At 43.3% G+C, this 12,952-nt stretch overlaps 2 protein-coding genes across 2 annotated transcripts; one reads left to right on the plus strand and one right to left on the minus strand.

Annotated features, from left to right (window-relative positions):
* Window positions 1–411: 411 nt before the first annotated feature.
* Window positions 412–7,514, minus strand: LOC124706494 (PHD finger protein ALFIN-LIKE 5). The gene is made up of 5 exons (XM_047238157.1): window positions 7,380–7,514; window positions 7,223–7,255; window positions 6,300–6,528; window positions 1,042–1,171; window positions 412–973 (listed from the first exon to the last, which is right to left on the minus strand). Exons 1-5 carry the CDS (start codon window positions 7,492–7,494, stop codon window positions 695–697), a joined length of 786 nt encoding a protein of 261 aa, XP_047094113.1. The 5' UTR covers window positions 7,495–7,514; the 3' UTR covers window positions 412–694.
* Window positions 7,515–10,033: 2,519 nt separating this feature from the next.
* Window positions 10,034–12,668, plus strand: LOC124647864 (pheophytinase, chloroplastic-like). The gene is made up of 7 exons (XM_047187725.1): window positions 10,034–10,054; window positions 10,353–10,843; window positions 11,024–11,135; window positions 11,247–11,340; window positions 11,765–11,942; window positions 12,023–12,092; window positions 12,214–12,668. Exons 1-7 carry the CDS (start codon window positions 10,034–10,036, stop codon window positions 12,547–12,549), a joined length of 1,302 nt encoding a protein of 433 aa, XP_047043681.1. The 3' UTR covers window positions 12,550–12,668.
* The last annotated feature ends 284 nt before the right edge of the window (window positions 12,669–12,952 follow it).

Consider the following 12,952-nt stretch of genomic DNA (forward strand, 5'->3'; position numbering starts at 1 on the left):
GCAGCCGCCGTGTCAGTGTGTCACCATGCCAAGAATTCGCCCCAACGGGATGTTGCTCTGGCAGCACCGCGGCCACACGAAGTAGGCCAGGTCCGGGCAGCCGATCGTTGCCACAAATATGCTCTTCATGGAGAAGGGGAAGGCGCTGCCGTTGAGAGCCATGGGTTACTCCCGACGGCGAAGAAGATGGCCAGAATCGGAGGAGGTGCGCTTGTAGCAGGCACGACTGGCTTGGCCTCCGCAGCGGCGACGACCTCTTGGCCGTAGCCAGCCACCAACAGACGCAGCGTGTGGCCGGTGTCATCGCACTCGAGCTGGAATAGTGACGGCTATTATACAGCAAAACAGTGTACAATTAAACACATTTAATTGCTACAAACTGTCTTATGGCTTGGAACTGAGGGTAACAACGACAGAAACAATGGTCAGCTTTCGGGTCCTTTCAGTTGAAGAACAGTCTTTGACACATCCGCTGAAGAGATCGAAGCTGGTAATTACTACACCGACCAACGGTTTAAACACAACTCAAGTGTCAAGAGCAACATGAACTGCAGGGTCAAGAGTTAATTAACAGTTTTCGGTTGAAACGAAAAGAAAGTCTACGAGCTAGAAAGCTAGGCCATATCTGCAGGCATTGACGATCTGGCGCTGGCGCTGGTTCCATTCCGGGTCTCTCTGGTGCTGCTTCTCGGCGTTACGCCCTCGCCCTCTTGTTGCTGCAGTCTGGGCACTTGTAGTGCTTGATGTGCTCAGCACGAGCAGGCGTGATCTTGACACACTTCCCATGGTACCACCGCTCGCAGTTATCGCAGCAGATCCAGAACTCGTCCTTGCCATCGTTTGTTCCACAGGTCCCGCACAAGGTGTTGTCACGCTCTTCCTCCTCTTCTCCATACTCCTCGCCGCTCTCATCTTCATCCTTTGGGGGCGCTGCCATCTTTGGTGCCTTTGAATGGGACTCGGGCCTTGACGGCTACAAAACAGAATGTGATTAGTGACGTCTTATGATGCAAATGTCGCATAAAAAGCTGTCTCACTTACCATTTTCATGCTTGGCTTATTGCTCTTGTGTGTATTGTTGGGGGGCTTCTCCTTGGTTTGCTTCTTTGCAGCCCCGGTCACAACTTCAAATATGGTAGGCAGGTTATTTATCATGTTGAAAAGTCGTCGCCTGCGTATGAGATAGTAAAACACAGCACAGGTTGTCAAACACCCATGGAATCAGGAAACATTTTTTTACTGAACTAGCAGTACATCGATATCATTAATTAGCACAGGTTGTCAAACACCCAAAGGTAAATTGCACTGAGGCTTCATGTTTCTCCGACGGAGAGTTTAGTCTAACCCCACTGAATGGCACAACTAATGTCAAGATCAATTTGCTGATACTCATAAAAAAAATCTATTTGGACTTCAGTGGCATTGGTTGGCAGAAACAACAAACTCTATATTTCACTTTTTCTTTAAACAAACCGATAGTTCGCAGCCAATCCACCCGGGTTCGAATCCCCATCTCGCGGTAATTTCGCAGGGAGGGGCGAACTTTAAACCGGGTTATCATCCTAGCGTCCATCCGCGGGGAGAGTCTCATCCTACCTAACAACGTATAGCCAAGGGAGGGATCATTCCCCCGTTGGTCAACGTTTTTAAACAAACCGATAGGAGCACGACCTTCCATTAGCAGATAAGAGGTCTATAGTTCACTCAAGGGCTCTTCAGATCATAAATGGATAGTTCTGCAGTATCCCAAACTCCCAGTAAGAACAATAATTGCCACTGTTTTATGCACAATAATATGGATAGTTCTTGCACAGGTAGTTTCATTGTTATCTTTAAAAAATTCGTTGCAAATTATGCATACAGGAATAAGTTGAAATAATATATCCATGCAACCTTGGCAAAATCACCAAGAGCTAAGGAGACAGCAACCTTAGCTAGCTTCAATCAAGGTTTAGTTTCTGGTGCAGGGCCCAATCCAGCTACCATCGTTATAGCAATAACCACAGTTTGTGGTTTGTTCTGCCACCTTAATGGTTTTGCTTTCTGTTGTGTATTTTCATGTTCACACATTTTCCTGATACTGGATAATCACCTAGATATATTTCATCGAAATGTGCAAGAAACCACCTCAATTTCATTCATCCCTATGAATATCAGTCCCTCTCGAGGTACATGAAACCATCTGATTTATAGCGGGAAGTGGGAGCCTCAAACCGGACATAATCACCTGCGGACGCAGCTTAATTTGTTTATGGCTGAGCGCGAAGAGCATAAGGTTTTCCCTTTGAGGTTGTAATTGCATGAGGTTAGGTGCTACAGAGATCATACTTTTAGGTCATTGACAACAAGGATTTTACCTTATTAGGAAAAACAACTATGATCGCCAGACATATAATACACGATAGCTAGGATCCATAGAGTAGCAAATTAAGCTTCTTCCAGTTCCAAAATTAATTCAGTAGTATGGATGTTCTCCACCCAACATAAAATCAAACTACTCCCCTTAAAAGTATCAAAATAATAAATACTACAGCAATTTTTGTTATAAAATAATAAATACTACCTTCATTCCATATTAGTTGTCGCAGATTCAGATGTATTTATACACACAATGTGTCTAGACTCTAGATACATCCAAATCAGCGAAAACTAATATGGAACGTAGGGAGTAGATCAAAGAGATACATGACATTGGCGTAGTTGTGTAGAACAACATAAAGGAAGTCCTAGATAGTCACGCAGTTTAGTAGAAAAATAAACAAAAATGGACAAAATATGCATCACATGATCAATTCAAGCAAGCTACATAACCTACGAAATTGATATGGTTCATTTATTTTCTTGGCACCCGATATTTGTTATATTTCCACAAACGACTTCTGCACATTTCCACAAAATATAGGCTGACATCAGAATTAATTAACTACCATCAACATAAAACAAACAAACAAACAAAAAAATACTGCACCTAAGAAGTCACTAGCTCTTGCAACATCCTTATGCCATGCAAATTGCAAAAACAGTGACAAAATATCGGGTGGAACAGTGGCAGAGCTTGAGTGAACTATGAGGGGACAAATCACAATTCAATGTATTGAAATGCTATCAAACTATCATAAGTCTATTATATGGTAAAACCTGTAGTGAAGAAATAAAATTCAGTCAAGTTTGGACTGTTGGACAGTGGACAACTGAACTGGTGGCTTCTCTGGCTGGTAGGGAAGGCATCAGTCTAGTTTGGACTGTTGGACAGTGGACAAGTGAACTGGTGGCTTCTCTGGCTGGTAGGGAAGGCATCAGTCTCAAATTTGGACTGTTGGAGTGGACAAGTGAACTGGTGGCTTCTCTGGCTGGTAGGGAAGGCAGCAAGTGGCAATTCATGGGCTTTTGAACACTGCAGATGCAGGGGCTCATTAAGTAATTCTCTGACAAATTTCCCTACATAGTAGCTGTTGAACAATTACTTTTTGGCTGGGGGCAGGGCCCATGCTGGCCCCAAATAATTCTGTTAGGCAATAAAGAGTCCAAGAAATAACTGTTAGGCAATTTACCCATAATAGCATTCAAATTTACTCCAACTTTGGATGCTGAAATACAGTTCAATCAGTCTTGAGATTTGACCAATTTTGCCTTTTGACACAGGGTTCTTGAACTTGAACAAATAATGAAGCCTAAAGTTGCACCCAGCTAATTTTGCCTGGCAAGCCATACCTATCTGAATAGTGAATACACTAATCAATGAGGACCACAATCACAAAATTAGGCTTAGGAGATATCTAGGCTTTGATACATTCTTTCATATCCTCATAAAGTCTAGCACCCACCCAGTCACTAAGTACATGCATTACACATGTACTTTAATACTTTTCATGTTAATCTCGTAACTTTCTTAGTATTGAACATAAGAGGCCATTTTAGATATGTCCTGATGTTGAAGTTCCTGTTGCGCGAGGCACTCCAGTTATGCAGCATTCAGCTTTTAGAGCTTAAGTCAACTTCACGAGGATATGAGTCATTGCAGCATTTTCTTCTTGTATCTCGAATCTTATTGCTAACAAGATGTTTTTTGTTTTAAAACTCGGATTATAATCATCTGTGTTTGTTTTACATCTTTGTACTCTAGTTTTCAACAATTCAAACCAAACCTTTTCTTAACTATAAATTTCTAATGTTCTAAAACCATGTTGACGCAAATGTATCAAAGTTCTCAACTACTGAAGGAAAACAGGGGACTTTGGAGAACTAGATCTGCAACATAGTATGCAATATCCTGTTTGAAAAACATAAATTGCCATACTGATACTATCTGCACTTTTTTTGCAGATACAACATTCTCGTGTCATTTCCAAATCAATCCAGGATTTATAACTTATGCTGGCAAAGATAATTGCACAACCCAATCTTAACTATATGATTCAACGATTAAGTGTCGCTCGACAAGTCTAGGTTTGTCGCACGATCGCAACTCTGATGTCGACACGCTGGAGCGACACGACAAGTTGAACTTGTCGATTGACAAGTTGACTTGTCAGCGACAAACCTCGACTTGTCTAGGTCAACTGGTCGAGCGACAAGTTATATGCCTGGGATATAAAATGTCTTCGTGAAACCCAACGACTCAGAAACTGGTCGCATCTCCCTCCCCCAGCTACCTCTCCCCTGGCACTTTGCAGATCTACACTAAAGGGAGAAACCGCTTACAGTGCAAGAGATTGAACAAGCTATCATATGTCTCATGCAACCGGTAAATGGAGAATAGGTTTAAGAAGCTGCGTGAGGAAGGATGCAAAGGAAAGAGGGCAAATGCTCTTATCCTAGAAGAATTTCAATGGGATAATGAGTGGATCGATATCCTAGAAAAATTTAAATGGAGAATAGTATTTTTTAGTAGTTCCTTGTCGACAACACATCGACAAGCCTGGCACTTGTCGAGACTTGTCACGACTTGTCTGCTTGTCGGTACCCCAGCGACAAGTTGCGACACGTCGACACATAATCATTGATATGATTCAATCTGGAATTATACCACTCGTCTTGAATACTAATAAGAAAAACTTCAAAGTCTATCATGTTTGTTTTCACTATGAAAGAAAAAGCCAGTCCAGGGTTCATCAGAATGTGAAAGTTTATTACATTCTGAGATAGCTGTCAGTTAGCATGTTGCCTAATTATTACATAATCTTGCAAGATTCCAAATAAACTGCGAGCAATGGAACCAATTTATTCCCACCTAAACACAAGGAAACTAGTTTGAGGTAGAAGTCAATGTTTTCCAAAGCGTCAAGCTACAAGTCCAGGATACGATGTTTCAGGGTGATAATCTTGTTCGGCTTATTAGAAATTCTACGTCAAAATACCCCCTAATACCCTCCAATCCACTTCAATCCACTTGACAAGGGGATTAACCGAACAAGGCCTTAGACTATCTGGATAAATACTCATGAGGTGGGACTAACTTCATTTGAATCCAGTCCAACCCAGGCCAGTCTGCTTTATGTATACAGTTGGTGCTAGAATTCAATGGCTTTAACTTTATTTTGTTTTTAACTTCACTAGCAATAGAATGTATGTTATTCCAGACATGACAGTATCCAGGTTGTGCGTGTGATTGATATTCTTAATACTTATTCTTGAGGCTATTTCAACAAAGCTGAAAAAACATTTTTACATGGCTACTTTAGATACTTTGATGTATAATAGTGGTCAATGTTTAAGAAAGCTGACTCCTCGCAGACCATAGTGGCATACATTTTAAATGCAGCACTGGATGGTAGGTGTGGGAAGACAAAATAGCCTCAACCTCAGAACAGTGGAATTCAATTGTAGTCCTGCACAAGAAAACTTAACAACGAAACTGCTCATAGCTCAGACTATATGCTACAGAAAGTGTTCTAGTGTTCCCAGACGTTGTGTGATGCTAATAATTCCAAAGGCGTGTTCTGTTTTTGATACCATTAAGAGCATATGGGCATGCACTCAGTTCCTTTTTCAGAATGAGAAAACCAGCACATGGAAGAAACCATTAAAACAAAGATCTCCTACCAAATTATTTTTATAGAGAGATATATTTAAGAGAGGGTAGTCTAAACAAGTAAAAAATTAATGAAGGATAATAAATAATATCTTAAGAAGAAAAGCAAAAGCTACCAATGGGGAAAACTGTCGCGCGTATTGCATATCCCCTGATCAAGGACTAACGGAATTGTAGATGAAATCAGTAAGGGAATGAAGGATGCGAAGCTAACAGATACATATATTCTTGTTTGGAGGAAACTGCAAAGGTTTAATGGAATCATTACCTTGCCTCTTTGTCAAACCCAAACCGTGCTGCAAAGTAGAAGGAAACAGCCAGTAACCAGGAATCGCTGTGAACAGCAACTAGCGCCAACCAATCCTTCTCGTTCATGCCATCCCTTGCAAAGTTGATTCCTAGAGCTGGTTCAGGAATCTCCGGGGGAACTTCCTCAGCTGGCAAGGTCACTTCCCACGTTTCATTAGGGAAACCATAAAGGCACAAGTTCTCCTTTTCTGTTCAAATAAACAGAATTAGTAGATACATCCAATTTTGCACGAGTAGTACTTGCAGAATTTCCTCGGTTCAGTGCAATGGCCAAACAGAGATAGCATCCGTTACAATGTTAGACAGAACAGATAAATAAAGCAGCCTCACACATGCTTCTCACCCAACCCCATGGTGCAACAGCACCTACTCCAGCACAGATTAATGATTTCACCAAAACGTATGAGACTATGAGCCCGTGAACCTAGACTGCATTTATGGAGGAAAAAGCTACAAAAGGAGCAAACCGACAAAGAGACAATACACAACAGATAGAGGAGTACATCACTAATTCAAAGCTCCCCAGCACCATTTTTTTTTTCAAATTCCTCCACCTCGCAATGATGGCTGGCTACCGTCAAATTCTAAAAGAGCCAACAACCAAGCAGTAACCACAAAGTACTACCAATTCGAAGAGTCCGAGCTAAGATAAGAAACTAGTAAACCGTATTTCCTCCCAGCCTATAGTTCCAATCCCACGCAACACGCCCCAGTTCATCGCCGCATTGACGGAAGCTGCGAAGCTACGGAGCTCCAGCCGCGCAAAATTCAACGAAATTAGCTCCGGAATTCCCAGGGGAGCAACGGAACGGCCCAGACCTAGCAGCGGCGGCAGCCTGGGCGGCGCGAAACCCTACAGCAGGGGAGATCGAGCGTACTCACCGGGGTCGCAGAGCTGATAGAACTTGTCGACTTCTGCAAAAAAAAAAAACACCAACCAAGCAAACACAGAAAGCACGTCAGCAACGTCGGGGCGGGCGGCCGGCCGGGGAAAATCCGGGAGGCGGGAAATAGGCGGAGAGAGAAGGGGGGCGGGTACCGTGGGTGAGGGCCTTGATCATGCCGGCGCGGCGGCCGCGGAAGTCGCGGAAGACCTCCTCCGCCGTGCGGGAGGCGTAGGGCGCGCCGGCGCCGGCGCCGGCACCGGCGTCCATTTAGGGTTCCGGCGAGGAGGCGGCGGCGGCGGCGGCGGGAAGGAGAGGGTGGAGGCGGGCGAGCAGGAGGAGGTGGAGAGGGCAGAGAGACAGGGTCGCGCAGTCGCAGAAGTGGTGAGGTTTTTATTTTCGGCAAGGATTTGGCGTTCGTTTTCGGGAGGATTTGAGCTTTTGGTTTGGGAAGTGGCGTGGCCAGGGCATGTGTCATCGTATCTCTTGGCTTTATGGAATTATCGTCATCATATCTACTCGCGTCAAAGTCTATTTTGTTGGACCTTTTCCTTTCTCTTGAAGAAATCTCTTGTATTTCTTGGACTCTTTTTCTTTTCCTTGAGAAAACAGCACAAGCGCTACCGTTTCATTATTTAAGAGAAAATTAGATATATGTACAATCTAAAAACCTGATTTTTAGGGGAACAAGCCAGAAAAAAAAATCCGAGACTCTTTTTTAGAGAAAAGCTCCAGAGACTTTCAGACTATGTGTTAGTGCTTTCTATCTAAGTTCGTAACTTTTTCGTGTGCTTTATGTTTGACATGTTTTCTTCCTATTTCTTTTTGTTATACGCTTGAGTGCAGCCATATGCTTTTGTTTCCTTGCTTCTTTTGTTATGTTGTTGGGTTACAATGCAGTGATTCATGAGATTTGTTCCCATGACCGTTTAGAGCCCCGACAAACCCTAACAAAAAATGTGTCTATTTTTAGTTTTACGTAGACGTCATAAACCCTACATTGGACTTGTGTTAAGAGAAAACTAGATGTGTACAAACTAGATTTTAGTGGAACAAGCCAAAAAAAAACTTCACAAACTTTTTTTTACAGAAAATCTCCAAAGGCCTTTTTGTCGAAACTCATAACGTTTTCGTGTGTTTTATGTTTGACATGTTTTCTTCCAAATGTTTTTGCTATACAGTTGATTGTAGCCATGTGCTTTTGTTTCCTTGCTTCTTTTGCTATGTTGTTGGGTTAAAATGCAGTGATTCATGAGATTTGTTCCTATTTAGACCGTTTAGAGCCCGGGCAAACCCTAACAAAAAATGTGTCTATTTTGAGTTTTATGTAGACTTCATACAACATATATCGGACTCGTATTAAGAGAAATAGATGTGTACAAACTAGAGACCTGATTTTAGGGGAACAAGCCAAAAAAAAAATCCAGAGACTTTGGGACTATGTGTTAGTGATTTTTGTCTGAACTCGTAACATTTTCGTGTGTTCTATGTTTGACATGTTTTCTTCTTAATTTTTTTCCTATACGTAGCCATGTGCTTTTGTTTCCTTGTTTCTTTTTCTATGTTGTTGGGTTACAATGCGGTGATTCATGAAATTTGTTCCCATTTAGACCGTTTAAAGTCCTGGAAAACCCTAACGAGAACATGTCTATTTTTATTTTATGTAGACTTTATAATCCCTATATTGGATTTTTGTTATGTAGATGCTAGTTGAAACCTGCTCATTTTAGAATATGACAACAAAATACAAGAATATATCAGTACAAGACTTTCTACCTAACTACATGGAGTTGGCTTTAACATGCACCTTCTACATTGGTACCGGAGAGTACACGGAATAGAACAACTAGTAGAATTTAAAAGTAAAACACATGTGAATCATGGCTCAATTTTTTTAATTTCAAACGAAGGTTGAAAAGCTTTGAGTTTCGCTGCTGAAATATAAGGAAACGAAGTTCTTATTGCTCACAGCCCTAGAAGCAAAACATAAAACATGAACGAAAGTACAAGGCAACGGCTAACATCCACAAACTAGCCACCAAGCAAACCAATAACCCAAGAACATACAAACATTTTTCTTTCAGACCCCACTAGCGCGAACTACCTAGTTAAACACTCTAGAAAGCATATCGCAAAAGCACCACACCATTTGCCAGCTACATAACACTTTATAATTACTTATACTCCGGGTATTCAAAGCTCCGAAATTGCACAACAAGGTAGGGAATAACAGCGCTCCTCACGCCCCTCCTCATTGCCGACACCTTTCAGCTCCTTGTATGATATATCATTTTTGTCTTCATCATTTTGAAGCCCTCCCCAACCTTTAAAAAAAGGGGAATAATAACAAATTATTTCCACACGTCATTTAATTACCTTTTGGCCAAACAAGCTTTGGCTCTCAACTTTGAGATTGCCCAACAGAGAATAAGAACCCCCCCCCCCCCCACACACACACACAGACATACACACACACACACCAATGTCGATGTTAAAATCCTGCCCTCTAGCTCTTGCGGTTTTTCAAAGCCCATGGTGGCGACAACTTGGGCAAACTTGCTGGAAGTTGATGAGCTTTTGTCTTCCTTTCCGTGGTTTACCTCTATGGATATGCAAAGAGGAAGTGCAATGGAGAAGACGGAAGGTTGAAGACGGTGTCATGTGTGGACTTCTTTGCATTTTCTTTTTTGTGCAGAGGCTTCTTTGTAATGTTCGAGACATCTGTCCTACCCCCAGATTGCGTTGCATTCCTTAAACTTTCTCAGATATGATAAAACACCCTAGGGTGTTTTGTGTCAAAAAGAAAAGAATGCCCAACATAGGGCACACAGTATGTACATGATGTTAATTGTTAAATACTAAGAAAATCAATACAAAGATAACATACAAAGAGCAAACACCGACACTAACTTCATATGATTTGGCCAAAGCGTAATTATCCAATTGTCATCCTCAATCGAAGACCACGGGAATTCTAAAATTAAGATCATTGAGTATGTCATCCTAGACATTTCCCAAATTTGAATATCTCTAGCAAGCTTTAGTCACCTCATCAAAGGCCGGACAAAAAGATTTACATAACGAGGATATCGTGGCAGGACGTGCACCAAAATCTCCACCCAGTATAGGCGGAGTCCACTGCCTACCACGGCGAAGGAAAACCGAGCGAAAAGTCACAAATCTCAGTGCATATTCGATCGACGGCGCCAAAAACATACGGGACACAACTAACCGGTGACCACTGGCGAGTAGACGAGGCCGCGGTGGATATGGCCGCACTCGCTGCCCACCACCACCGTGTCTTCTCCTCCACCACCACCACCTCCTCCGCAACTCCAAGAACTCTGCTCCTCCACCACCGCCGTTCCTCCTCGCTCACCTTCCCGTCCTCGTCGTCGCCTCCTGCCCATGGTCGCCCCAGAGGCGCCCGTGTTATCCGGCACGCCTCCAGTGGCAGTAGCGCGGCCCCGGCCACCAGCTCGTCGTCGCTAGAGGAGCTGGCCCGGAGCTGCACAACGTGGACATGGAGGGGGATGCGCGTGAACTACCTGGTCAGAGGGGAAGGCCCGCCCGTGCTGCTCGTCCACGGCTTCGGCGCCTCCGTCGCGCACTGGCGCAGGTGAGCAAGAGCCTATCAAGCCCGATCAGGGCTGGTGATTTTTGCGCTACCAAAGAAAACGAGCACTTCTTGTGGGTAATCGGTTGTGCACGCATTGTGCTCGATCGATGAACCAGCGGAGGTTCTACAGATATTTTGCACTACGTACTTCACAAATGTTTACTGAACATTTCTTTTCAGGAACATTGGCGTGCTATCTGAATCCAACACGGTATATGCGATTGATTTGCTCGGGTTTGGGGCGTCAGACAAGCCTGCCGGATTTTCTTACACTATGGAAACATGGGCAGAGGTGAGTCCTGGGTTTTGTTGCTAGTAGCTAGCAGCAGATCATGCATGTTAATTGAGCTCTTCCTCGTGAAGTTTTCATAAATATAATTGGGCGTGTTCTTGTGCCAAGCAGTTGCTCCTGGATTTCTTGGACGAGGTCGTCAAGAGGCCCACCGTGCTCGTTGGCAACTCTGTGGGAAGCCTTGCTTGTGTCATTGCTGCCTCAGGTTAGACACATCCTGGCAAGAAGTGCTAGCTCTTCTTACGGCATTTTCTCGTAGCTTAGGATTCTGGTCTGGTCACAACGATGCCTAGTGATAGGCTATCGTGTAGAGTAGCTCTTATGGTCTTCATGTTGAATATGGGGTGGTTGCTGAATTGAAGAAATTTACTTCAAACTACTTTAGCTATGTAGCTGTTTCTGAAGAATGATTTGCTGTCGGCAATTAGTGCCGACACGATAGAATAGGTGCAGGAGTACCTACTTCTAAATCTTCAGATGGGGGTCTTTATAACCAGACATATGCTAACTTTAACCATTTCAATCCGCTCACTGCTCCAGCACCAAGCTTAGATATACACGCTGTTAATGTTTATAGGTTTTCATCTGACTCAGAAACGATAACATTGTTTTCCAATGCTGAACAACAGATTCTACCAGAGATCTTGTCCGGGGTCTTGTTCTACTGAACTGCTCAGGTGGGATGAACAACAAGGCAATAGTCGATGACTGGAGGATCAAGTTGCTCTTGCCTCTGCTTTGGCTAATTGACTTTCTGCTGAAACAAAAAAGCATAGCATCAGCACTATTCGGGCGTGTAAAAGAAAGGCATGTCACTACACTGTTTTTAACCCAGTCTAATCGGTTGATTTATATGGTGATGTGTACTTACTGCTGAGCTGAAACAGGCAGAACCTGAAGGACATCCTACTGTCTGTCTATGGAAACAAAGACGCCGTGGATGATGAATTAGTCGAGGTAATGTGCTTATATATCTTAAACTATCAGCTAATTCTCAAGTGCATTTCAGCAGAGATAAAATACAAACACTACTTTTGACTGGCAAGCGATGTCTGATGCTTGTCAAATTCTTGTGCAGATCATAAGAGGTCCAGCTGATACTGAAGGTGCTCTCGATGCATTCGTGTCAACGGTGACAGGCCCGCCAGGTCCTAGCCCGATCGCACTGATGCCCGAGATCAAGATCCCGGTCTTGGTTCTATGGGGAGACCAGGATCCTTTCACCCCGATCGATGGGCCTGTGGGGAAGTACTTCTCCGGGCTCCCCTCCGAGCTTCCGAACGTGAGGCTCCACATGCTGGAGGGAGTCGGCCACTGCCCACACGATGATCGGCCGGACCTCGTGCATGAGAAGCTCCTCCCATGGTTGGCAAATCTGCCGTCCACGGCCGAGCCTGAGGTGGCTTTAACATAATGAGTGGACTAGCAAAAAGGCAAAAAGCCAATGAAATGTGTGTATATACAAGAAAGGAGTACGATGTTGATAATTTTTTCTATATATATACTTGGGCAAACTTTATATCGTTTGAAAAACTCATATGCACTATACTTTGGCAAGGATGGAGCCATTCCTAGTGGAGCCGTTCTAGTGTCCGTTTGAACTTAAAAGGTGGATTATGGTAATATATACCTTAATTTTGCAAACCAATTTTTTCATACTTACCGGTTTGGCTAACGTACTCTTCTGCCTTCTTAGCAATTGTCTGGCAATAAATATCGGTTTTGCTAATCCATAGTAAACTGAGATTTACCTTAGAGCTCAATAGAATTTGCAGCCGTTCAATCGCGCCAAGATACGTGCGATCATCTTCTACCTT

Source organism: Lolium rigidum, chromosome 4 (assembly GCF_022539505.1).
Source record: "Lolium rigidum isolate FL_2022 chromosome 4, APGP_CSIRO_Lrig_0.1, whole genome shotgun sequence".
NCBI classification, from domain to species: domain Eukaryota; kingdom Viridiplantae; phylum Streptophyta; class Magnoliopsida; order Poales; family Poaceae; genus Lolium; species Lolium rigidum.